This window comes from Lampetra fluviatilis, chromosome 39 (assembly GCF_964198595.1).
Source record: "Lampetra fluviatilis chromosome 39, kcLamFluv1.1, whole genome shotgun sequence".
In the NCBI taxonomy this organism is placed as follows: domain Eukaryota; kingdom Metazoa; phylum Chordata; class Hyperoartia; order Petromyzontiformes; family Petromyzontidae; genus Lampetra; species Lampetra fluviatilis.
The window spans coordinates 7473533-7500862 of record NC_136313.1 but is presented as its reverse complement, the minus strand read 5'-3'; the positions used below and the strand labels follow the sequence as shown (position 1 = coordinate 7500862).

At 51.5% G+C, this 27330-nt stretch overlaps 2 protein-coding genes across 4 annotated transcripts in view; one reads left to right on the top strand and one right to left on the bottom strand.

Annotated features, from left to right (window-relative positions):
* Positions 1-1560: 1560 nt before the first annotated feature.
* On the top strand, positions 1561-13142 carry LOC144946046 (calcium homeostasis modulator protein 2-like). Its single transcript, XM_078874784.1, has 4 exons — positions 1561-2114; positions 5007-5298; positions 7293-7412; positions 12639-13142. Exons 1-4 carry the CDS (start codon positions 1867-1869, stop codon positions 13140-13142), a joined length of 1164 nt encoding a protein of 387 aa, XP_078730910.1. The 5' UTR covers positions 1561-1866.
* A 4993-nt stretch (positions 13143-18135) lies between these two features.
* The window catches only part of LOC144945934 (endophilin-A3-like), a 73245-nt gene continuing 64050 nt past the window's right edge, over positions 18136-27330 (bottom strand). The window contains exons 9-10 of one of the 3 annotated variants that reach the window (XM_078874594.1): positions 26474-26536; positions 18136-22843 (exon numbers count right to left, since the gene is read on the bottom strand). In XM_078874594.1, the coding sequence (XP_078730720.1) occupies positions 22644-22843; positions 26474-26536 (263 nt within the window). In that variant the 3' untranslated portion in view covers positions 18136-22643. Of the gene's footprint in view, positions 22847-26473; positions 26537-27330 lie in introns of all 3 variants that reach the window. The other 2 variants (XM_078874595.1, XM_078874596.1) reach the window with 2 other exon arrangements.

Here is a 27330-nt window from a genome sequence, read left to right as displayed (position 1 = left end):
CGGTCACGTTTGGTGCCACTTTATTTTGATGTTTGACCAAAGATAAGATGACCACAACCCACTTAATCACGAACCGATGATGGGTTTTTGTTCCATAAGAGTTTTTTTCTGGGGGGGTTAGATCCCGTAAATATCAATGTGTCGTTAACCCCGCCACCACCCGACACAGCCAATTAGTAAGGTTTGTCACGTAAACAAAATGTGGCCAATTCGCTACTTCAACACACTGGTGGGTTGGAGAGTGAACCCACGACATTTTCAATTCGAGTACGACGTTTTGCCGATAATTACAACCAGCATCATCAGGCGACAGCCAGAATTGTGGATAAATCATCCTCGTGTTGCGGCCTTAAATAAAGGGCTGGGTGAATGTGATGTCGTCCTCGTGAGCCTAGCAGGTGTGAAGACCAGAGGGGGGGGGGGGGTTATGTAGTCGTACACATTACAATGGATGTCTATCATTAGTTGAGTTATTCACAGTTAATTAACATAATGCACATTATGTACGTACATTACCAATTTTTGGGGGTCAAAAATCGTCAAAAAAATGGGCCTCTGCCGTTTTTGGGCCCAAATTATCACACACACATTTCTCTCTGTGTGTGTTAATTTAAACTTGTGGCAATTAATGGACAGAGGTGCGGTGGAGTGTCTCGAGAACAATCCTGGAAAGCAGATATCACAGAGCTCCCCCTCAAATCCTCCCATGTGACCTTTGAACTACACAGTAAGGGGGGGGGGGGCAGCACTATCCCACCGCTCTACTGTCGAGAATATTTGGCATCATGCCCTCAGAAGGTATTATGGCATCGTGACGTTACGTGCCACGGCCGATCGGTAGCGCGTTTGCAGAGGGTTTTGGTTCAATATCAGTGGCCGCCCTGGTTAATACTTCCAGTAAATTTTATACTGTATACGCTCCTTCTGCAGAGGAAGTTTAAATATTATGGGACATTATTTGAAATTAGAGTCGGTCATGCATAGCAGTGCCACGATCCAACTGTGAAAGATTATTCTTGAATTACCCCGTACAATTATTAATTGTACGGGTCCACCAGATCCGAATCACAGAAAGTATAGAGTATTCCGGGGAAGCGTGGCAACCCAGAGAATTAGACGGGCGAATCATCCCAATACAAACATTGAAGAGTCTGAATTTAGGCAAAGTTCAAGTGCAGTTTCAAATGTAGCGTGATTTTTTGTTGTTCAGTCATGTATATAAATGCAGTACGTGCTAAGATCATAAATGCAGTACGTGCTAAGACCATAAATGCAGGACGCAAATCTACACACGGGTAATAACACACACACACACGCGGTGCATTTTACCTGCCTGCGCATGCTGACGATCACCACCTGTGAACATTTTTTTTTACAAACATTTCCCTGCGTCAGGGTTGTGGGCATTTTGTTTTATCAGCCTTTCCAGACGACACGCCGCCACCACATAAAGTTGTCCGCAAAAACCACTTGCAGGAAGGGCACGGTTGGCAAAATGTGTAGGAGGAGCCAGACGGCATCAGAGTGGTGGGGGGGGTAAGAAAGAGAAGTAACCCAGAGGACATCGTTAAGCGCTGACAGAGAGAGGGAGAGACGCGCAATAGAATAGCATCGCCGACACGGGTATTCAAATGAGAGACGCAGTTTGGGAAAGAAAAGAAAAAGAAACGCTCTCTGCGTCGAGAGGGCCGTCGAAATAGGTGTGCACAGAAAAGTTTCAACGAAAGTGACAGAGACGCAGATAGGTCGAGAAAAGACTCAAAGACCTCGAGGAAGAAATTGTTCCGTGAGACAAGGGGACGAGAGATAGAGAGAGAGAGAGAACAGACAGACAAGAAGAGGGCGGAGAAGACATTTGCCACGGCGATGTTTTCAGAGCTCGTCAGATACATGAGCGGCCACTCTGCAACTCTGCAGCGGCTGCTGGTGGCTTTGCTCGCCGCCGCTGCGCAGCAAATCTTCCAGGCGCTCTCCTTCCGCTGTCCGTGCCTGCCAGGGCGCAATTCCGCATACGCGGCCGTCTCCATCGGAGTGCCGGCGCTGCTGCTGCTTTTGGCCTCTTGGGCATCGGGGCCCCGCGTGTGGAAGCTCGTCACGGGCTGCTGCGTGTCTCGGTAGGTAGGGATGGCATCTCCCACCACCACCGCCACCACTTCTTCTCCTCCCCATCACAACACACACACACTCACTTAGGGCACATTTAGCACGCACGTTTGGACTAGGGCTGAACGATTAATCGATTTTAAATCGAAATCGGAATTTTTAAGAATGCGATTAGCAAATCGCAAAGGCTGCGATTTGAAAAGTTTTATTACTTTCTGATTGGAATTGTTGTATTTATTCATGATTATAACTTTATTTATTAATTGAAATAAAACTTGATTGTTTTATTTCAATTAAAATGTTTTAATAAATACATGTTGGAAGCAATTCAGATCTTTTACATTTTCATTCTTGCATTAGAATAATAGCAGTTCATATTTTGATGGTATCACGTGGTAATGCTCCATCACGTGTTTTAAATCTATTACACAGTGAATATTGAACTTTAAAAAACTTATTCGCAAATCAAATCGCAATATCTGTCAGAAAAATCACAATTCGATATTTCCCCCAAATCGGTCAGCCCTAGTTTGTACCCTCGAACACCAAAGACAAAGACCCCCCGTGTAGCCTGTAACAGACTGTTGGGGCAAGTGCTGTTTGCAAAGTAGCACCTATGAAGGCTGGCACGGCACATGAGGTGGTGAATGTTCAGCACTACGCTTGGCTGCCTTTGTCTCCCCAGTGGCAATGTACACAGATCGCATAATGTACTCTGTTTTAGGTTAAGTCGACCTAGGGGAGACCCAGAACCGGTTAAAATATTCGTCACTGTTATTTGTCGTGAGCGGGAATAGACTTCGGGTCGCCAGGTGTGAAATTTAGTGCGCTAACCACTTCACTACCGCTACCCACTGACATACACCCACATACAAGCGCGCACACACAGCTCAATACGTGCTTTTCGTCTTCATAGGAGCTCACAGGTACCAGAATCCTTACGCATGCGCGCGTCTGTGTGTGTGTGCGTGCATCGGCTGTGGTGCTGGCCACGCACACACTCATCTACCGGGCCGGCCTTCACGTGTGTGCCGCTTGCTAACAGCATTTTCCCCAAGTCTCTTGATGCTATATAGGGCGAGATCTTTGTCTTTGTAGCACTCACACGCACGTGTGATCACAAGTGTGCGCGTCGGCACTTGTCACATTTTGCACAAGTGCTACTGCATCGATTTAAAGCTTTCGTGAATGCAGGGATTCATCTTCTTGGTTCTTTCGGTAAAGTCATGTGTTGTAGCCGAAACGATGTTTCGGCTACAACAAAACGAAACGATGTTTCGGCTACAACACATGACTTTACCGAAAGAACCAAGAAGATGCATCGATTTAACCAAGAAGATGCATCGATGTAAAGCTTTCGTGAATGCAGGGATTCATCTTCTTGGTTCTTTCGGTAAAGTCATGTGTTGTAGCCGAAACGTCGTGAGAATGATTTTATTTTATTATGTTTTATTTTTATTATTTTATTACTTCCCTTCTACGTGACTTTACCGAAAGAACCAAGAAGATGCTACTGCATCAGTTCAGTGCCGGATTAAGCTAGTGCGGGGCCTGTAGCATGTTATAAAGGGGCCCTAATTAATAACAACACAAATATTAAAACACAATTTTTTTTAACTTGCACATGAAAGTAATTGTATTTTTTCATTTGCTATACAGCCAGATAATACGACAAATCGCTAACCTTAAACACCCAGTCGTCCATAACAATTGAAGGCAGTATAGTACTATAGTAATAGAGAAAGTGCAGAATCACTGAATCAGAATTGATAGCTTGAAAGCATTTAGCGCGGGGTCCTTGAAAGTGCGGGGTGAGGAGTTATGGGTCTAGTTGTTTCAATCAACTATCAGCTGTGCACACGTCTACACGCCTAAGAGGTTGGGTGCTTTTTGAACAATGCTGAAATTGCAAACAGTGCATGTTTGACGGCTTGCTCCGATACAGCCGAGGGTTTGTGCCTGGTCACTGCGGTTACATCAGCTCGTGTGCGATGCAGCGACCGCTGCGGGAGCATAAACAAACAAAAAGGGATCAAGTTCCCGTTATAACAACTAAGAACTTCCTGATTTAACAAAAAATACAGTATATTAATGTGCCCTTTTTAATGCAGCCATCGGTGACCGGGTGGAAACCATCGGCGCAATTAAGTCGTGGGACGTCTCAAACCATTTGAACCTCACGCTCTCAGCGGCATCAGCTCAGCGCTCTGACCTCTAGGTCACCTAGCATCCACTATCTCCTTGAAATGTTAAATGTACAAGAGGAATCGTGTGGATGAGGACATTTTAAGGGGCCAAAAGTAAACAAATGTGGGGTTTTAATGTAAAAACTAGGTAAAATGTTGACTTGGCACTGTTAAAAACCTTCAGATGCTTACTTCAAGAGCTAAATGATCAGAATCATAAAGTTACACATTTTCACCCTCCAATACTGGAGAGCCCCAATTTAATGTTGATCTTGCTATTTTTTTTAAGTTAAGAGCATTTCCTCAGATTTCTAACCATTCTTTAATATAATGAACTCACCAAGGATCATATGTGCGTCTTAAAATACGTGAATTTACTTATTCAAACTTTGTTAACAAAAAAAACTCAAACAAATATTTGTTCTTCATGAGGCCTCCATTGCCAGTACCAAAATATACTAATATGGGTTTTCCCCTTTATTCTGGCAACAAAACTGATACCTTTTGCAAGGAATCATGTTTCTGCAATATGTTGCTGTCTTTTCTTGGATTTTCCGTTTGCACTCAGTCACATATACACTTTAAGCTGTTTTTTTGTTCATGTTTTAGTTTTTTGTTTGTTGCGTTTGCACCCGATTCAAGAGCCGAATGGCTCACAGGGCCACACCTAATAAATGACCTTGAACAACAACTTCTATCCGCCCGCTCCGCACGCAGGCGCCACGGCTCTGGTCCCGGCCTGGCCTTCAAGCTGTCGCAGGTGGTGGTGTCCGTGTCGGGCCGTGCCTTGGTGGCGCCCATCAGCTGGATCGCGGTGGCGCTCCTCAACGGCTCGTACTACGTGTGCGCGGAGAGCGAGCGTGTAGACACGAGCCCCTACGCGTTGCCCCCCGCGGCGCGCACGCGCGAGCTGCTGGCGCGGCTGCCCTGCCTCGCAAACGCGTCGCTGCCACCCGCCCTGTTGCACGTGCGCAACGACATCCTGCGGCACCTCTCCACCGAGTCGCAGGTGACGTGCGGTGCGGTGTCGGTGACAGTGACGGGCTGGTGGTCGGCGCGTGCCACGCGCTTAGGGGCCGTCCATAAATGACGTCACGTGATTTTGTAGGATTTTGGACTTTTGACCCCCCCCGCCGCCGCCGACTTCGTCACACGGCGTCACAGAAAGTCAGACCCCCCCCCCCCACACCTTCGAATATGACGTCACAAAGCTCTGCCCCCCCCCCGAAAAAAAATAAAACATGCTTCAAATCGCTTTAAACTATTGTCATTGTAGAGCGTATTTAATGTGGCGCTGCACTCCGATGTTGTAGGACATTTATTAAAACGTCAATTTAATTAAGTAGAACGTGTTGTCTATATTAATTTAAAGATGCGCATTTTGATGTGACGTCACATTTTTCAAACCCCCCCCCCTCGTTACAAATGTCTGACCCCCCCCCCCAAGGTACGTGACGTCATTTATGGACGGCCCCTTTAGCGACCGACGGTGCCCGTCGGGCTGCCGGGGGGGGGAGGAGAAAAATTGGGTTTGGCAGCGTTTTGATTTTGGCTTCTTCTCCAGGGAGATACTTTAAACACTTGGCATTGGGACTCGACAACTGGATTATGTCAGCTGGTACGGAGGCCCCATTCGGCTCAGCAAACTCTGGCACAAAGACGACCACAAGCCACCAAACTGACGGCAGAGGCAGCAGTGGCAGGTCATTGCAGTTGCAGAGTTTCATAGAGAGCCAGAGTTGCATGGAGATTCGTCGACTCGAGATTTTATTTCAGCTGGTTAGGGCCCAATTGAGCTAAAGTAGCCCATCGTGATAATCGCACATCCGATTAGCACGGTGGGCTACGTACGGTGCGAAAGAAGTTCAACACACACACACACAGCTCTCTGAGATGGACGACCCACAGCTCACGACGAGTGGTCGTGGTGGCAGTTACAGTAACATCGCAGGATTGCGAACTTACAAGAGCAAAAATAACAACATTATTATTTACACGAAACATTCAAGGCGAGATCATTTTCGCGATGCATTTTCGCACCGAACGGGGTCACATATTTTATATGGACTACTCTTGCCAATAACATCTGATAATCCAGCAGCAAAACAATAATAAGCAGACTGTCTACCTCACGTGTCCCTCTCCACATAAAGGATATTTTTTACACATCCTTCTGGGAGTGCATCATCTTTATCAACAATAGTTCAACACAAACACAAGTTTCAACGTGCAGTCTCACCGATATTTTAATAATAACAAACAAAACATCGACACTTGCATCAATAAACATCGCCTCAAAAGGAAAATCGAGGTGATATTTTGGGCAGTGGCCAGTGCCGGATTATCGTAGTAGCAAAAGTAGCTACACGTGTAGTAGCTACACGTGTAGTAGCTACGCGTGTAGTAGCTGCTACACATGTAGTAGCTGCTACATGTGAAGTAGCTACACCACGTGCAGTAGCTACCACACGTGTAGTAGCTACATGTGTAGTAGCTACGGGCCCCGCACTTTCAAGGGCCCCGCGCTAAATGCTTTCAAGCTATCAATTCCGGTTCAGTGATTCTGCACTTGCTCTATGACTATAGTACTATACTGCCTTCAACTTTTATGAACGACTGGGTGTTTAAGGTTAGCGATTTGTCATATCTGGCTGTATAGCAAATGAACAAATACAATTACTTTACTATGCAAGTTAAAAAACACTTTTAATATTTACGTGTTTTATTTATTTATTTAGGGCCTCTTTATAACATATGCTACAGGCCCCGCACGAGCTTAACCCGGCACTGGCAGTGGCCCTTCATCATCATCTGGCACGTGCAGCGCTGTTGACGAATGCGCTGAGGGTTGTTGTTAATTGGGCGTGTGCACCACTGCCTACACAGCAGCATCGCCAAATCATATTTCACTTTCACCGCTGGCGGCTGCCTCTGACCCGTAACAGCAAGTCGATGGTTGTTGACTTGCGCGCGTGTTGCGTGTGTGTTGCGTGTGCGCGCTAGCTGCTCGGGTGGACCGTACTGGGCTCGGCGGGGCTCCTGGGAATGATGTTCATGTGCTTCGCTCACTGGGTGTCCCCCGTCAGCTACCACCAGCTGCGCTTCTGGCGATCTTACATTGAGGTACGTGGCGTGGCAGGCAACGCCACACCCGCCGCTTTCCACCGGGGTCCCGAATATGCAAGCAGCGACACTTTGCCGTCTCCATTCCATCCACCTCATTTCATTTCATTCATCTCCCTTGACAGTGCCGAGTCAATGGTTCGAATGCCACAGGCATATGTCATGGATAATTCAATTCACATGGCAGCCAATGTTTGCATTCCTGCACCAAACGATGCAATCTCGCCAGCTGATACTGATTTTATACACCCTGGGGAATGATGGGTTAAGTCAACCGAGGTGGGGATATTACGACTGAGCGCTCGACTGTTGTACTGTTCTGCCTGTGGTCAGCGTCTTTAGATTCAAATGAGCGTCAGGGGGGGGGGTCTCTACTCCGATCTCGTCCCTGCCCATGCAGTCGGGGCAAATTCGACACTGATGGCAGGAACCCATCGCATGAATATTCTTAGGTTTTTTCGGTAAAGTCACGTAGGTAAAAAAAAATAAAAATTAATAAAAGTAAAATAAAAATAAAATAAAAATCACGACGTTTCGGAGGCAACACAAGATTCCGTCTTCAGGTGGAACCGTCACAGCACGATAGCTGTATCAAGTAAGAGAGATTCCAAGAAAACAGTATTTCTCTCACTTGATACAGCTATCGTGCTGTGACGGTTCCACCTGAAGACGGACGCTTGTGTTGCCTCCGAAACGTCGTGATTTTTATTTTACTTTTATTAATTTTAATTTTTTACCTACGTGACTTTACCGAAAAAAACTAAGAATATGAATCCTTGCAGTCACGAAAGCTTCAAATCTAGAACCATCGCATGAAGTTGGGATAGCGGTCTGGGGTGCGTTCTTAACGGACAAAATGTTGTGTTGTGATAACTTTTCTTGTTCTGTGCCATTTGGTTTTGGTGACATTTCTTTATTTGTTTATTATTTTCTGAGAGTTTTAATTTGCTTGGTCGTAACTGTACATAGGATGTGGCCTAACGTATAACGTTGCAGGATGCAATTAGCACGAATGACGCAATGTACAATTACATTCGTATTTATTATTCTAACCTGTTGGCTTCACGTAAATATGCTACTATTTTTGTAACTACACCCAGAGGAATGATGTAATGTATCTGTTGCTTGATTGTACGTTTACTTGTACAGCTCCGTTGTCACTCCGCGGTGTGTACGTGTGTTGAACTTCTTTCGCACCGTACGTAGTCAACCGTGCCAATCCCGAGGTGCTGGTGAAAAGCCTCTTCACACCATAACGGTGGCGGGGGATTATTTGACCATACTTCACGCTAATCAGTGCGGATTAACGGTGGGGGTGGTGTGGGGGGGGTATAAATAGTTGGTCATCCCACAGAGAGACTGGCCACTGCCACGGTAATGTGGAATTTCCTCCGCTGGTTCAGGGCCAACGAATGAAAGAGAGCAACGCTGCACCACTGCTCCTTTGAGCGGAGACGACACACTTGGAGTTTCTGTTTTTCGTGGTGGTGCTGCTGTATCTGTCACTGATGTGTTATCGGGTTGTACTGCCCGTTGTCCAGCACCGTGTCTAACATTGCATATTCAGTCCTCAGTTACTGCAGAAGCATTTTCTTCAACCACGGTGGCTCCTGTGCACGTGTGTGTGTGAGCTGGAGTGGGGAGCGGTGGTGCAGCGGTTAGGTGGCTCCTGTGCACGTGTGTGTGTGAGCTGGAGTGGGGAGCGGTGGTGCAGCGGTTAGGTGGCTCCTGTGCACGTGTGTGTGAGCTGGAGTGGGGGGCGGTGGTGCAGCGGTTAGGTGGCTCCTGTGCACGTGTGTGTGTTTGAGCTGGAGTGGGGAGCGGTGGTGCAGCGGTTAGGTGGCTCCTGTGCACGTGTGTGTGTGTGTGTGTGAGCTGGAGTGGGGAGCGGTTGTGCAGCGGTTAGGTGGCTCCTGTGCACGTGTGAGCTGGAGTGGGGAGCGGTGGTGCAGCAGTTAGGTGGCTCCTGTGCACGTGTGTGTGTGTGAGCTGGAGTGGGGAGCGGTGGTGCAGCGGTTAGGTGGCTCCTGTGCACGTGTGTGTGTGTGAGCTGGAGTGGGGAGCGGTGGTGCAGCGGTTAGGTGGCTCCTGTGCACGTGTGAGCTGGAGTGGGGAGCGGTGGTGCAGCGGTTAGGTGGCTCCTGTGCACGTGTGTGTGTGTGAGCTGGAGTGGGGAGCGGTGGTGCAGCGGTTAGGTGGCTCCTGTGCACGTGTGAGCTGGAGTGGGGAGCGGTGGTGCAGCAGTTAGGTGGCTCCTGTGCACGTGTGTGTGTGAGCTGGAGTGGGGAGCGGTGGTGCAGCGGTTATGTGGCTCCTGTGCACGTGTGTGTGTGAGCTGGAGTGGGGAGCGGTGGTGCAGCGGTTAGGTGGCTCCTGTGCACGTGTGTGTGTCAGCTGGAGTGGGGAGCGGTGGTGCAGCGGTTAGGTGGCTCCTGTGCACGTGTGTGTGAGCTGGAGTGGGGAGCGGTGGTGCAGCGGTTAGGTGGCTCCTGTGCACGTGTGAGCTGGAGTGGGGAGCGGTGGTGCAGCGGTTAGGTGGCTCCTGTGCACGTGTGTGTGTGTGAGCTGGAGTGGGGAGCGGTGGTGCAGCGGTTAGGTGGCTCCTGTGCACGTGTGAGCTGGAGTGGGGAGCGGTGGTGCAGCAGTTAGGTGGCTCCTGTGCACGTGTGTGTGTGAGCTGGAGTGGGGAGCGGTGGTGCAGCGGTTATGTGGCTCCTGTGCACGTGTGTGTGTGAGCTGGAGTGGGGAGCGGTGGTGCAGCGGTTAGGTGGCTCCTGTGCACGTGTGTGTGTGTGTGAGCTGGAGTGGGGAGCGGTGGTGCAGCGGTTAGGTGGCTCCTGTGCACGTGTGAGCTGGAGTGGGGAGCGGTGGTGCAGCAGTTAGGTGGCTCCTGTGCACGTGTGTGTGTGAGCTGGAGTGGGGAGCGGTGGTGCAGCGGTTATGTGGCTCCTGTGCACGTGTGTGTGAGCTGGAGTGGGGAGCGGTGGTGCAGCGGTTAGGTGGCTCCTGTGCACGTGTGTGTGTGAGCTGGAGTGGGGAGCGGTGGTGCAGCGGTTAGGTGGCTCCTGTGCACGTGTGAGCTGGAGTGGGGAGCGGTGGTGCAGCAGTTAGGTGGCTCCTGTGCACGTGTGTGTGTGAGCTGGAGTGGGGAGCGGTGGTGCAGCGGTTATGTGGCTCCTGTGCACGTGTGTGTGAGCTGGAGTGGGGAGCGGTGGTGCAGCAGTTAGGTGGCTCCTGTGCACGTGTGTGTGTCAGCTGGAGTGGGGAGCGGTGGTGCAGCGGTTATGTGGCTCCTGTGCACGTGTGTGTGAGCTGGAGTGGGGAGCGGTGGTGCAGCGGTTAGGTGGCTCCTGTGCACGTGTGTGTGTGTGTGAGCTGGAGTGGGGAGCGGTGGTGCAGCGGTTAGGTGGCTCCTGTGCACGTGTGAGCTGGAGTGGGGAGCGGTGGTGCAGCAGTTAGGTGGCTCCTGTGCACGTGTGTGTGTGAGCTGGAGTGGGGAGCGGTGGTGCAACGGTTAGGTGGCTCCTGTGCACGTGTGTGTGTGTGAGCTGGAGTGGGGAGCGGTGGTGTAGCGGTTAGGTGGCTCCTGTGCACGTGTGTGTGTGTTTGTGAGCTGGAGTGGGGAGCGGTGGTGCAGCGGTTAGGTGGCTCCTGTGCACGTGTGAGCTGGAGTGGGGAGCGGTGGTGCAGCAGTTAGGTGGCTCCTGTGCACGTGTGTGTGTGAGCTGGAGTGGGGAGCGGTGGTGCAGCGGTTATGTGGCTCCTGTGCACGTGTGTGTGTGAGCTGGAGTGGGGAGCGGTGGTGCAGCGGTTAGGTGGCTCTTGTGCACGTGTGTGTGTGTGAGCTGGAGTGGGGAGCGGTGGTGCAGCGGTTATGTGGCTCCTGTGCACGTGTGTGTGTGAGCTGGAGTGGGGAGCGGTGGTGCAGCGGTTAGGTGGCTCCTGTGCACGTGTGTGTGTGTCAGCTGGAGTGGGGAGCGGTGGTGCAGCGGTTAGGTGGCTCCTGTGCACGTGTGTGTGAGCTGGAGTGGGGAGCGGTGGTGCAGCGGTTAGGTGGCTCCTGTGCACGTGTGTGTGTGTGTGAGCTGGAGTGGGGAGCGGTGGTGCAGCGGTTAGGTGGCTCCTGTGCACGTGTGAGCTGGAGTGGGGAGCGGTGGTGCAGCAGTTAGGTGGCTCCTGTGCACGTGTGTGTGTGAGCTGGAGTGGGGAGCGGTGGTGCAACGGTTAGGTGGCTCCTGTGCACGTGTGTGTGTGTGAGCTGGAGTGGGGAGCGGTGGTGTAGCGGTTAGGTGGCTCCTGTGCACGTGTGTGTGTGTTTGTGAGCTGGAGTGGGGAGCGGTGGTGCAGCGGTTAGGTGGCTCCTGTGCACGTGTGAGCTGGAGTGGGGAGCGGTGGTGCAGCAGTTAGGTGGCTCCTGTGCACGTGTGTGTGTGAGCTGGAGTGGGGAGCGGTGGTGCAGCGGTTATGTGGCTCCTGTGCACGTGTGTGTGTGAGCTGGAGTGGGGAGCGGTGGTGCAGCGGTTAGGTGGCTCTTGTGCACGTGTGTGTGTGTGAGCTGGAGTGGGGAGCGGTGGTGCAGCGGTTAGGTGGCTCCTGTGCACGTGTGTGTGAGCTGGAGTGGGGAGCGGTGGTGCAGCGGTTAGGTGGCTCCTGTGCACGTGTGTGTGTGTGAGCTGGAGTGGGGAGCGGTGGTGCAGCGGTTAGGTGGCTCCTGTGCACGTGTGTGTTGGAGTGGGGAGCAGTGGTGTAGCGGTTAGCGCGCTGCGCTATGAACCTGGCGACCCGGGTTCGATTTCCGCTCACGGCTAACACCAGTGACGATTATCTGAACCGGTCCTGGGCCTCCCCTAGGTCGACTCAGCCTTAAATGAGTACCGGGTGCGGTGTGTAAACATCGCCACTGGGGAGACAAAGGCGGTCGGGCGTGGTGCTGGCCACCCACCCCCTCGTGTACCGTTCCGGCCTTCATAGGTGCTCGCTAACAGCACTTGCCCCTACAGTCTGTTAAGGCTATACGGGGGATCTTTGTCTTTATCTTTGTGTGAGCTGTAGTGTGCCTGCACCAAAGCATTTGCCACGACAAATTGTGGCGTTCTTCACGTGAACGTAATTTAGGTAACTGTGCAGCGGAATCTTCGACAAATCGCGCAGAACAACACGCGGCACGTCCCGAAAACACGGCGGAGAGCTCTGCACTCTTGAATAGTTTTGTATTTCTCTGCTCAGATAGAGCACAAGGAGTTTGACCGGCGGGCGAAGGAGCGAGCCCATGACCTCGCCGAGACGAACGTCTCCATCTTCTTCGGTCCGTCACACCCGCCACCGCCCGCTGCCGCCACCCCAGCCAGTGCCGCCACCCCAGCCAGTGCCCCCGATGCCGCGTCCGGGCAGAGCGACGCCCCACCGCCTCCTCCTTGTGCCCCGGCGCCAGCAGAGGAGGAGGGCTATCCCCTGCCCAAGAAGGCCGACTGGGACATCGTGTCGGGCCTGTACGCTTACCAGCTGCTCGACGGCGAGCCCCTGTACAGCACGCTGCACGCGTGGGCCGCCAAGCACGCCGTGGACAAGACGCTGAGCCCGCGGCACCTGGACCAGGGCAGCGTGCGGGAGACGCTCTCGTTTGTGGACGGGCGCGAGTCGAGGCCGGAGGGGCCCGCGCCGGTGGCACGGCGACCCCACTCGCCGGAGGAGGCCGCCGTCGACGAGCTGTCGAAGCTGCTCGACGAGTGAACGTGAGAGAGAGCGCGACGCCGCGCCGCGTCACGGGGTAACGAGTCCTAGGCGCCCTTCTCAGGGCCGCTCCTTTTCCTCAACGTGAGCTCGGCGTCAACACCACCGCGAATTTTTTTTACCGTTTGATGACGACATCACCAATTAAGTCAACATCAGTAACACTGCTTTAAGAAGAATTATATAATAGCTGACGTTTCGGGCAATGATCCTTCTTCATAGCACACAGAGAGGGCCGAGGGATTGATTATTGAGACTGCATTTGTCACCAATGGCTTATCCAAAGGGAACGCTGCTCTCCAAAGTTGGCCAATGTCAGATTGCTGATTTTTGTTTGGCAACGTCTCTGCCGATTGTGAATGTACGAGCTAAGTAAAGTCTAAGAGGCAGCACCCAATTTGCGAAACATATTGAAGCCTTTGTGGATAAATAACGGGTGGCAGGGTGGCGCAGTGGTAACACCGCTGTGCCTCACAGCAACAAGGGCCTGGACTCCGTTGCTTGAGTCAGGCTCCTTTCTGCGTGGAGCTGAGCTTCTCCCCCTGTTCTGCGAAGCTTTTCTCCAGGTTCCCCGGTTTACTGCCAAAACGTAATAAACATAGAATGTAATTTGTAATTTGCTGAGTGGTGCTGAAGCAATGCGGAAGCATTACACTGCAAATTACTGTAGTCAATACTCTTTGGTTCTTTCGGTAAAGTCACATAGGTGAAAAATAATAAATAGAACACACATTTTATCACGTATCGATTGCAACACAAGCAAACATCATCAGGTGTGACAAGCACAGCAAGGACATTCTACAGGAAAAATTTCCTTGCTGTGGTTGTCACACCTGATGATGATTGCTTGTGTTGCAATCGAAACGTGATTTTTTTCTAGTTTTTATTTTTATTTATTATTTTTCACCTACATGACTTTACCGAAAGAACCAAAGAGTATGAATCCTTGCAGTCACGAAAACTTCAAATCTAGAATGATACTGTAGTCAATTTGCCTTCCACTCAGCAGCAGCAACATCGCCCCCCTACTTTGAACAATTGGCAGCACCCTCCTGGAAAATAATCTTGAGGCACAGCGAGGCCTTCCTGAGTAATCAAGCACAGTAATGACATTGATAAGTAATCCGCGTGTGCATGCTGGTTTAGATTTAAGTTGTGGGGTTTGAGCGATGTCACATTTTGGGGACACCATCCCTGCCCTTTGCTCACATTGCTGTTCCTTGTGGCCAATCTAAGACGGCATTGGCAGCAGAGACGCCTGTTTCATTATAAATGCAGACTCCCAACTTGTTTGGCTATTAGATAGCTGTAGAATTCAGCAGAGTGAGCCGGCTGCAAACCTGTCCATGTAGATTTTAAGCGCTTCTATGCCACAGGGCTTCTCAATGTTATTCTAGTTTCCTGCCACATGCAAAGAGCCCATATATGATGATACAACACGTAGATAGAATTAATTGTGGACGAGCTTACGGTACCTTCGGGAAACAACGTTTTCCAGCGGCAAATTGCAAAGCAGCCAACTCTGGCTTGGTTTTAACTACCATTTGCCAGGTCCCCCTCGCAATGTTTTTTTACCTGGTTAAATAAAGGTGAAATAAAAAAATAGGCCAAGGGACCAAAACGTAATCCGATGAAACAACGCTTTGCCTGTCTCCGTGTAATACTGTACACCTTACGCTACAATCTATACGGGCAGCACATCGTAAATGTTGTGCACGTTAAGAAATTAGTGGAGGATCCTAAATGCAGGACCTAAATGCAGGACCTTGCGATAGAGATTGGAAATTGGGACGTGCGGGAGGGCCTCATTTTAACCCTTGCACCGGGGCCCCATTCCAAACACACTCGGCCGCTGTTGGGATAACGCGAGAGTCTTGGGGGTCGAGGGTCAACAGTTGCTGGATCTTGCAGGACGAGGCTACGGCGAGACGCGGCGGCGTACGCTGCGACGACTTCTTGCTCCCGAAGCCGATTACAGGATTCTGCTATGAAATATTTACGGACCAATTCTCGCGCGTCTTGCCGACCGCAGCCGAAGTCTCATAAGCGTTTGTGATAAATCATAAATGGGGAACATGAACGGTGTTAAGTTGTGGCATTCTCCGGGGGAGCATTGACACGTGCTGTCTGTCTAGTCAGCGTAGTGGAACGCTGTATCACCTATTGGGTGTGCTTGGTACTTGGTAAACTTTGGGAACATCCTTAAGTGTGCTTTGCCTGTATAAGATAATTACTGGAATAAAAATGAAACATTTCACCCTCATGTCAATTCACTGATGCTTGAAGTCCTCCCCACACCGCAGCAGTCATGGGGAGTTGTCATTTTGACCAAACTTCACCACACTTGTCGGTGAAGGAGCGGTCAGGACCGGGTCAGATTATAATCACTTGCAACCGATATTAACCATAATACAGGTTTTTTGGGTTAGATCACGTAAATATATAAATGTGTCATTAAACCCCCCACCACCCGACACAGCCAATTAGTAAGGTTTGTCACATTAACAGAACGTGGCCAATTCGTTACCAGTACAGCAACACCGGTGTGTTGGAGAGCAAAGCCACAACATTTACAATCCGAGTACGACGTTTCGCCAGTAATTACAACTACCTTAATCAGGCGACAGCCAGATTTGTGGAGAAATCCTCCTGTTTCGTTCCTTAAATAGAGGCATAAATGTGGTGGCAATCTTCTAACCTTGCCTGGGAATCAAACTCTGATGGCTGGGTTTTAAGCGCGGCGCTCTCACGACTGTATTGCCGCTCCACTCGAATTACTGCCAACATCATCATCATCATCATCGCCGTCATCTTTGAATCTAAACACGTGAGCACCTTCAGCTGCCTCTCCGGAACTGGTTCCACCATCGCCAAAGCCCACAAGCGACTTGGCCAAAAAACCGGCCAACATTAGTTGCAGGTTTGCCTTCGTACAGGGCAGGCGAGACGCGCACCACTCCTCTCACACGCAACTAATCACGGGGTGATGCTGCCTTGTTGGTATTGGTGCACAAGCGCAACAACAACAAAAAAACCCCAACAGATTTGTCAACACTGTGGTTAAACAAGGACAAGTAAATAATCGTCGATGTTTAAGGCAATGGTTCTTCCACGTGGTGTTTTCGTTGTGTTTAGTTTCTTGTCCTTCACCCCCGCACCTCCGATGAGCACGGTTGGCGATGTACGGCGCGAAAGAAGTTCAACGTACATACATAGTGGCCTGTGACATCTGGAAGAAACAACAGGTGACTTGCTATCCCCCAGCGATCTCTTACGACGACGCTCTCGTCAGAAACAAAATACAAAGTGAGCGATGGCACGATAAACAAATACGATCGGGCCCAAGCGTAGGTGGGCCCGACGACTCGGAGGAGAGCAGTGCGAGGCCCTCATCCAGCAGTGGATTGACAAAAGGGCTGGTGCACGTGACGTGTACACGGAGCGGACACGACACTCGGGGGGGCTCTCCGACCAGGGGTGCGTTACCTATTGGCACGCGGCAGAGCAGAATAGAGTTTCGCTCCAGGATGTGCCTTACACCTGTTGGGCTAAGAGGGTTAGTTCATCTCACAGGGGGAAACTTTTAGAGTAACGAGTCAATTAAATTAGACTGACATGCGTTTGACTGCACAAACAACATTGTCTTCTTGGTTCTTTCGGTAAAGTCACGTAGAAGGGAAGTAATAAAATAATGCAAATAAAACATAATAAAATAATTCTCACGACGTTTCGGCCACAACGCAAGCAGCCGTCCTCAGGTGAAGACCAGGTCTGTCGGGGAGACAGCGTCTGAATGAAACACCACCACGCTTGGAGCGTCTATTTAAGCTGGGTTGGAAGGGGGGAAGTGCGCCTTGACAAAAGAATTTGCATATCAAGAGGAATTTAGCAGAACCAAGAAGATGAATCCCTGCAGTCACGAAAGCTTTAAATCGAAATTTAAACCACATTGTGTTAATTGATGAGTTCACCTTCGTTGGTTTGCTCTCAGAAGCTGTCATCTTATTATGTTAAAATAAAAAAAATGTTTCTCTTGCTGGAAGGAACACAAAGGACATGTTTGATTTTAAACCCATTGCGTGGACAAATAACCAAACCCGTCAACAATTTTCACAATGCGACCTACTTCTCGACCAAATATCGGTGAAATTTTCCATTCTGTTGAAAATGACACGTGAATAAAAAAACACACACGTCCTTGACATATCTTGGTGGCAGGCGTTCTCCGAGAAGGCAGAATTATGGTTCAGAGAGAGTGACAGAAAGACATCTGCGATTTTATAAGTACGGTATCATCATGAACTGGCTACAGAGAGGTCCAGGTATGTTTACATGCAACCTGATCGCTCCGGTGCAGATGCCTAAATTCTGCTGAAGAAGCTTACAAAGACAAAGACCTCCTAATAGACTTTAACAGGCTTCATGCTCTTAGTTCTTTCGGTAAAGTCACGTAGGTAAAAAATGAAATTAAAATTAATACAAATAAAATAAAAATCACGACGTTTCGGAGGCAACACAAGTCTCCGTCATCAGGTGGGACCGTCACAGCCAGATTTGCTGCATCAAGTGAGGCAAGGATTCAAGATGCAAGCTCTTAAATACAAGTTAAGGGGGAGGAGAGGGGGGAGGAGCTTATCAGAATGTGGTAGCCAATGAATGGAACGTATCGGGAGGGGGTGGGGCGGGGCTAAAAGAGGCTGTTGGGGCACGTGCCGTTACTGAGCACTAATAAAAAAGGCTGGTGTGGCACACGTGGTGGTGAGTGGCCAATGGCACGCCCGATTGCCTTCGTCTCCCAAGTGCTGATGTTAACACACAGCAACCAGGTACTGATTTAATGCCGAGTCGACCTAGCGGAGGTACTGGACTCGTTCAAATATTCGCCACGGTTTATAATCGCGAGCGGGTCGCTGGGCTTGTCGCAAAGTGCGCAAGCCACTGCACCGCCGTTCTCCGAAGAAGCAGACATGCCCAAACCCACACACGCAAGAGCTGTAACCCCCACCACGATAGATTTATTTACGCAATACTTTTGAAACAATGCCACCTGTGCATCAACATCTCAATGCACCACATCACCACGCTACAGGACACAGGGCAGGGAATGTTAAGGCAATTCACTGAACCACTTAACACGTAAAATACATCTCGTATAGTAAAACATATACATATAGTATCCGCCGGTCACAGATGTGCATTTCTCTACATTATAAAAATGTCTATTGAGGCATGAAGATTTACGGCTCTCACAAAGCAATCAGGACGACCACTACAGCAACATAGGTCTACACGGGAAGGAATAAGTGACCTCGCAAGCAGGAATGTGCAAAAATATAAAGAGCTCATACACTCTATCGGGAGTCATAATTCATCAGTGGTTAAACAACATTCAGTACAATGCCAATTATCCTTGTGGGCTGAGACTCCAAAGCCTTAAGACCAACACGAGGAGACATCACGGGCACAGCTGTTAGCGCGAGTGACCGGTACACCTCAGGGCGTGTGGACACACACAGAGTGAGCGGTACACTCCAGGGTGTGTGGACACACACAGTGAGCGGTACACTTCAGGGTGTGTGGACACACAGTGAGCGGTACACTTCAGGGCGTGTGGACACACACAGTGAGCGGTACACTCCAGGGTGTGTGGACACACACACAGTGAGCGGTACACTTCAGGGCGTGTGGACACACACAGTGAGCGGTACACTTCAGGGTGTGTGGACACACACACAGTGAGCGGTACACTTCAGGGTGTGTGGACAGACACACAGTGAGCGGTACACTTCAGGGTGTGTGGACACACACAGAGTGAGCGGTACACTTCAGGGTGTGTGGACACACACACAGTGAGCGGTACACTCCAGGGTGTGTGGACACACACACAGTGAGCGGTACACTCCAGGGCGTGTGGACACACACACAGTGAGCGGTACACTTCAGGGCGTGTGGACACACACAGTGAGCGGTACATTTCAGGGTGTGTGGACACACACACAGTGAGCGGTACACTTCAGGGTGTGTGGACACACACACAGTGAGCGGTACACTTCAGGGTGTGTGGACACACACACAGTGAGCGGTACACTTCAGGGTGTGTGGACACACACACAGTGAGCGGTACACTTCAGGGTGTGTGGACACACACATTGAGCGGTACACTTCAGGGTGTGTGGACACACACACAGTGAGCGGTACACTTCAGGGCGTGTGGACACACACAGTGAGCGGTACACTCCAGGGCGTGTGGACACACACAGAGTGAGCGGTACACTCCAGGGTGTGTAGACACACAGTGAGCGGTACACTCCAGGGTGTGTGGACACACAGTGAGCGGTACACTCCAGGGTGTGTGGACACACAGTGAGCGGTACACTCCAGGGTGTGTGGACACACACAGAGTGAGCGGTACACCTCAGGGTGTGTGGACACACACAGAGTCAGCAGTACACCTCAGGGCGTGTAGACACACACAGTGAGCGGTACACCTCAGGGCGTGTGGACACACACACAGTGAGCGGTACACTCCAGGGTGTGTGGACACACAGTGAGCGGTACACTCCAGGGCGTGTGGACACACACAGAGTGAGCGGTACACTCCAGGGTGTGTGGACACACAGTGAGCGGTACACTCCAGGGTGTGTGGACACACACAGTGAGCGGTACACTCCAGGGTGTGTGGACACACAGTGAGCGGTACACTCCAGGGTGTGTGGACACAGAGTGAGCGGTACACTCCAGGGTGTGTGGACACACAGTGAGCGGTACACTCCAGGGTGTGTGGACACACACAGTGAGCGGTACACTCCAGGGTGTGTGGACACACAGTGAGCGGTACACTCCAGGGTGTGTGGACACAGAGTGAGCGGTACACTCCAGGGTGTGTGGACACACACAGAGTGAGCGGTACACCTCAGGGTGTGTGGACACACACAGAGTGAGCGGTACACCTCAGGGCGTGTAGACACACAGAGTCAGCGGTACACCTCAGGGCGTGTAGACACACAGAGTGAGCGGTACACTTGAGGGCGTGTGGACGCTGGTCTCTGACATTCAAGCGCAGGGCTCCCGGGTTTCTGGTCAGTGTGGCCCATACTCATGCACATCGAGGCAACGTAGACCGCTCGATGTCTGCTTGAAATGGCAAAACCGAATTGCACTTCCGTCGACGAATTGGTCCGTAACGTGGTCCCAAATCTCTCAGCGTCACCGTCTCTTGCGTCCGAGCCTGTCAACACGATCGGCAGAGCCAATCGGGCTGTTTAATCACGTCTAATTCTTGTGTCTCAGCACCTATATGATATAACACATTCCATCTTCTGTACTTTAAGATGCAACGTACATCATCTCTCCTTTTCTTCTGTGTCCGTAGACTCCCGTGGAACGTTTGGAATTGCTGCAACGGTAGCTTTCCAGCGTAAATAACGTTCACCACTCAACAGTAATAATATCCGGGTTGGGAGAAAAATGAATGGGGGTCAGCAAACATCTTGTGCAAAGTTGCCAATTGGTTTACAACATTAATAATAATAATACTCAGACAGCGATGGCTGCCCAGGTCCGAGGCTCGGGCGGTTTTTCCTTTAGTTTGATCGCTTTCGACGAGCACGGAACGGACCCCCCCCACCACTTCCAGCACAAAAACATGCACGGCTGGGAGTGTGTGGGGAACACGCAGGCACGCGACGTAGACACGCGGACGCGACAGGCCACCATCACCACCACCACCACGCGGCAACGGGGCTCTGTAAACTCTCACCCCAAGCTGAGCCCCAACGGCAAGTTCGCGGCGATAAAGTCCGTGGGGGTGTGGGGGACGGGGTGAAGGAAATGAAATGAGCATGGATAAAGCTCTCCCCCACGCGCTTCGTGTTGTACCGCGTGCTGCTCGGACGTTGTCCGACGTTCCGCTCCGTGTGCCGGGGCCTTCGTCAGCAACCCAACTGAGCAAGCTCGCTTCTTCTCTCGACAGGAGAGCGTCTGCCGCACGCTGCCGTTGTTGGATCTTGACGCCGATTGGACAAAAGCCCGGTCGATGTTATCTTTGCGTCGTTCAGCGGGCTCAGACAATCGGTGTCAAGACGCAACAACAACAGCAGCAGCAGCGGCGGCGGCGGAGCCACTCTACTACAGAACCAAGGGAGAGAGTGGGCCGCTCAAGTCAGCTCCTGAAGAAGCTCCTGTCGCGTGCAGCGAAACGTGGGACACGGCGCCGATCAACACGCGGCACAAAGCGACAACGCAACGGAGAGCCGTACAGCACGACCGGTGAAAATATCATGTACAAGGCTACGGTACACAGCGCTTCACGAAACCGCGCACGGGGCGCCGCTGTACGTACATACGGTGAACTTCTTTCGCACCTTACGTAGCCGAGCGTGCTCGTCAGAGCTGCGGGGGAAGGACAACGAACCAAACGCGACAACGCCGTGCGTCGCGCGCGCTCACAGAAAACAAGCGACCGTGTTTGGCCTCTCCCGCGTGTTTTGTTGGGGTCGCGGTGTGCGTCTCCCTGCGCGACGCCCGACGTTTCGCTCCACGCCCCGGCAGCTTCTTCGGGAAATGTAAACGTCGGGCGTCGTTGCCGAACAACGCCCAGCGGCACAACCGCCGAAAAACAGATCGGGGAGCTACGCGGCAGCACAACCGAAAAAAAAAAACGCACGAAATCGCGATGCAGAGGCACAACCGCGAAAACAGACTCCGGCAGTTATGTAAACGGCTTTGTTCGGGTCGTGGGGTTTGTGCCGCCAATAACAATGAGCTCAACTTGTAACGTGCGCCGCGCGGCATTCGCTCGCTCTCGCAGAGAGAACGACGAGCGGGGGGAGGAGCCACGGACGAGCGGGGATGGCGGCCACGCTCTGTGCCGCCAGCGCCAACAATGACACAACCTCTGCCACCGACCAATCGCCGAGCAGGTGCGGATCACACGGGGGAGGAGGGGGGGGGGGAGGTGCCGTACACGGGAGTCACAAACCGTTCCACGAGGCGTACGTCGAACGACAAACGTCGTCAACTTACCAATATTTTTTTTCTCGCTCCTTTTAGATGCGCCGAGACGGACGAGATACACCGCTCTGCCCTCTCCGACGCCACGTCGAACATAACGGCAGTAACACTTCTCAGTAACAGATCCCTACGCGGCCTGCTTCAGGGCACTTTTGGAGATAGGGCACTTGACGCTTGGCAAAGTGTTCGTCGCGGGAGCGACAATCTGCAACGGGCCTTTGCTAAGCGCCGCGTTGCCTCCCGGTCTGCGCCGTACGCGTGCACCGCTACACCTTTGCGGACACCGTTGCCCCGTTAACAATCTGCCGCTTCCCCTGCACTCCCGCCGGCGTTCCCCCTCGGCACGCCGAATCCGCCCCCTGCGTTACCATCGAGCGAGCCGGTGCCAAGTGGCCGATGCCGTGACGGGGAAATGGGGGGTTGGGGTAGGCGGAGGGGAAGGAGGTGGGGGGGGAAGGGGGGGGGAGCTCCGGGGCGCTCCCCCGACGGTCACTGCGGCAGTGGCACGAGCACCTCGACGTAGTTGATGGGGAAGAATCCCGACTGGCCGTGGATCATGCCCTCGTACCAGTTGTCGTCGATCTGGTTGGTGAGCGTGATGACGTCGCCCTCCTTGAAGCCCAGCTCCCCGTCGTTCTCGGGGTCGAAGTCGAACAGCGCCTTGCAGCACGGCTGGTCCATGGGCGCCGCTGCTGGGAGGAGATCACGCCCGCCAGTTAGAAGCCGTTGGGCTTTCGCGAACCGCGTCGGCGCCGTTCGCGAAAACTGCACCTCAAAAACCGCCGCTCGCAGGGTTTTGCGACGGGCGACAGTTTGCGCGGGAAGCTGCAGACGAGCAGGGAAGCTGCAGACGAGCAGGGAAGCAGTCAAAACCAGCGGTGGCCGACAATCGCACCAGCTCTGTGGTCCCTTACTGGGCTGTGGCCACAACTACAATTCTACTAGTGTGGGAGGAGGGAAGCGGTGCGCCCAGCGAAAACCCTACGCACAACACACAATCCCCGTACAGATGGAAAGTAATCCACTTGCTGTACCGCCATCGTACCCTGGTAAGCCAGGTGACGCCCACGCGTAGGGGAGGACAGTTCGCGAATCTGCGTGCGTGTGATCCAGAGGTCACAACCGGGTACCCGATACCCGTACCCTACCCGATACCCGTACCCGGCCGGGTACGGGTAGGCCGTGAGTCACTGGTGAGTCACCGTTTGTCACTCATTTCCCAACGTCTTGTCTCTTCTCACGATTCAAGTTCCTAGAATCAACCCACCCGCGCCTGCAACATGGCTTCATCCCAGAGGTCGCAATCGGGTACCCAATACCCGTACCCGGGTACGGGTACGTGTACCCGTTTGCGACCCTGGTGCGGCCGGGTACAGGTACGGGTAAGTATTAAAAACCCGTTTGCGACCTCTGGTGTGATCCACCGACCCGCATTGCAACAGCAGCAGCGGTAGCAGCAGAAACAGAATCAGAATCTTTATTGATCCCGGAGAAATCCGATGAGCTGTGAAGCTCTTGTTCACAGATGTCCAGTAGGGGACAGCGTCTCAACAGCTGAGATCATCTCCAGGAGGGGGCGGGGAAAATATTGACTTTACCGATGGCTGAATAGGAAATCCGAATGCCTTTGGCGGGGCAACACAAATGACCACAGACCTCGGCGTCATCGAATAATTATACTAATAGTAGAGAAATAATTACAGGTGACTGTAATGTCCGACGTTTCGCTCCACGTGGTGGGGAGCTGCTTCAGGGGGCACGCGGTACAATAGGAAAACGCATCGGAGGTCGATAGTGCTCAAAGTCCAAGTGATTTCTCGCTCTAACGGGCATCGGGCTGGGTGCTCATCCACCGTTTACAGCAGCTGGTCGAAATTCCACGTTCCCATGCTGGGGACGAGCCTATCCATAGGACAACCACTGCTGCGTTCCGCCATGAAGCGGTACCCATACATATTCCCCGCTAGGACCCGATCAGCGCGGCCAAGATGCTCGCAGCAATGGATAAAAGGGTAAATATCCATCGCTGGGCCGTATGGAAGTGGCAGGCCTCGTGGGGCTGTGGGCCTGATCAGACCTGCAGCCTGTACACGGAGACATTGAGCAGTTGTGAGATCTCAAAGGGAGAGAGATATATAGACGAGTAACACGATTCGTCTTTTGCTCACGGAAGCTTGACTGTGCTTCGGCTGCCCGCTGTTCAGGACGTGGTGCTGCCACGTGTTTGTCCCGCCAATCCCTGCTGAGCATTGTTTGGGCGGGTGAGGAAACCGGAAGCGTCCCTGGAGGAAACCCAACCCATTGCTGATCCACCAACCCCCACCTCCATCTCGCAGGATTGCAGGCGCGCGCCGCCACGCCTGCCGATTGGAAACGCTCTAATTATTGCCACGGCGGCTAACACCATCGTCAATTTGGTAGAATTGGTATCGGTGCCATTCGTCATGCAGTCTGCCGTTAGAGGGGCGACGTTGCTGCGTGCGGTAGTTTCTCACACTCGGGCCGCGACGAATGCGCACGATGGCCGACTCCTTTTCAAAGTAAACGTCGTGGGATCTCTCACGTTTGCTGCCAAGGAGCCGGCGTCACGAGCGCACCCTCCGCAGACGTACGGCTTGACGCATTTATAACACTGGTCAACAAAAAAAAACATTTTTTCTGGCCTGGACTTTTGCAGCTGCTTTAGACTAATTTCATGGTGCTGATTCCAAATCTGGTTTGCTCTATCACATCTCATTTTATGCTATCGGCATACCCCATTTTTATTGATTTTACCCGAAATTAACTCTGTCACTTATGATTGCAAGTTGTTGCGAGTCAGTGACTGCTTTAGTGTAAAAATATGGTGCTGTATTTTTAGGATAGTGTGTTTATAATATCATTTTATGTAGATATCCACATTTATTTAATATTTTTCTTCTGTAGTTTTTATTGAAAATGCAATATTTGATATCTCAAAAACCTGATGTGATAGACAAAAACTGATGCCAGATTTGGAATCGGCACCCCAAAATTACATTAAAACCGTTGGAATACCTTATGCCAGAAAAAGTGTGTTGACCAGTGTTATTGCCAGCGCAGGAGGGGAGGAGGGGTGTGCGGGCAGAGGGGGATCCGGGCGGCGTCGGGGGGGGGCCGCCACGCGACGGACCGCACTATCGCTAGAGATGTCGTCGCAATCTGGTCGCGAGCGATTCGAGCAGCGGGCAGCGCATCAAGAGGCGCGATGGGAGGACGGACAGCAAGGTCGTGAAGCGCACGAGGGTGTTAAGCTCCCGTTGGTTTAGAGCCGAGCTGCAGCAAAGATCGCACGCGAAGCTCTGGGCCGGCTACAGGAAAGTAGCAGCGGCAAGATTGGTCAGCCACGGTGAGGCGCGTTAATCACAGGCGGCGTCATCTTGCAGTGCCAGCCTGGGCACAACGCCACATGTGAAAGCAAAAACAATCAGATTTTTTTTCACAAATCGAACGCAGATTATTTAATGCAGATAATTAACAAGAATTGTAAGAGCTTACAGCCCTTTGTCAAATCAGTCATGGAGGTTTGTCTGACCATACTTCACCAAGCTGGTCATTGTGGGTTGGGGAACCAGTGACAAGGGGCGCCCATGACTGGTTCAGATGTCACTCGCCACCAGAGGTGTGGACTCGAGTCATGTGACTTGGACTCGAGTCAGACTCGAGTCATGAATTTGATGACTTGCGACTCGACTTGGACTTGCATAACAATGACTTTGTCCCACCTATGAGATGTGGACTCGAGTCATGTGACTTGGACTCGAGTCAGACTCGAGTCATGAATTTGATGACTTGCGACTCGACTTGGACTTGCATAACAATGACTTTGTCCCACCTCTGCTCGCCACCGTACGACGCGTGCAGTGCTCGGGAATCGAACTCAGGTTGCCGAGTTATCCGTGCAAGTTACACACAAAAATAATCATAACTCAGCGATGGAAACGACGACGTCATATGATCACCACGTCGTCAATTACTCGAGAGATTTTTTTTTTTTACTTACAGAGCAATCATTTAATTGATAACCGCTCGTGTATTTACAATTCGAATTTGTGAAAAAAAGTTTGTCGGAAAAATAAATTAATAGAAGAATTGAAACGATCAATGATAATCATGATGTAAGGATATTTAGACGATACGATTATCGCGCGTCTTCTTTTCCTACGATGTATCACAGTCCTGGTGGAGAGTTAATGACGGAAGATGATGAGGTCAATTTGTAAGAATTAATTAAATTATGAAAGAAAGAAAACGATCGTCAGCTTGATATTTTAGCAGCAGTCAGCTCAGCGAGTACTCACCCAGGGTCTGAATCTCTTGCGACCAGCTAAAGTTCCCCGATTGGCTGAGCCTCGGAGAGGAGTCTGACGTTGGGGGTCACGTGACAGATCATGCGGCGGGTCATGTGACATGGTGGGCGGAGGGGAAAAACGTCACACGTTAAGGCGGGATGAGTCTGCGAGCGCGTGGCGCAGGGGAAAATAAAAACAAAAAAATAACGAATGGAAATACGCTGAAAATGAAATGCACGGAACCGCAAATCGTTGACACGCGATTCTGTCACGACGCGATTAACAATGAGGACAACATGCGTTCGGGCTGCGCGACACTCGCAAGCAAGACGTCCGCTTTGCACCAAGCGGGGCTTAATCTCTCACTCAATGTCTTCTGGGAGTTCGACGGACTGGAGCAGGTGGTCCGTGCAATAGCGGTCACTGCCAAAGCGAATATTTTTCAGGTCACCGAATCAGACAGATCCGGCTGAAATTAGGCCCCACTTTACGAGAACCTACCGTGGTATAATTTCGATTTAAAGCTTTCGTGACTGCAGGGATTCATCTTCTTGGTTCTTTCGGCAGCGTCTGAATGACTTCTCGACAGACCTGTTCTCCACCTGAGGACGGCTGCTTGCGTTGTGGCCGAAACGTCGTGAGAATAATTGTGTTATGTTTTATTTTTATTATTTTATTATTTAAATTCTACGTGACTTTACCGAAAGAACCAAGAAGAACCTCCCGTGGTGTTAACCATTCGCAGCACGCGCTCTCGCAAACACACGCACACGGCATTCGGTGGACAACACAGCGCAATGTCTGCACGCTGCGTGTGGAAAAGCACGCCGATGGCTGTACGGATGTGGCGAATCACAAGGGTCAAA

Bases quoted from the DNA above. Each gene is read 5' to 3' on its own strand.
- LOC144946046 (XM_078874784.1), top strand. From the start codon at position 1,867: ATGTTTTCAGAGCTCGTCAGATACATGAGCGGCCACTCTGCAACTCTG. The intron at 2,115-5,006 runs GTAGGTAGGGAT...CTCCGCACGCAG, and splicing joins ACGGGCTGCTGCGTGTCTCG to GCGCCACGGCTCTGGTCCCG. The intron at 7,413-12,638 runs GTACGTGGCGTG...TTCTCTGCTCAG, and splicing joins TCTGGCGATCTTACATTGAG to ATAGAGCACAAGGAGTTTGA.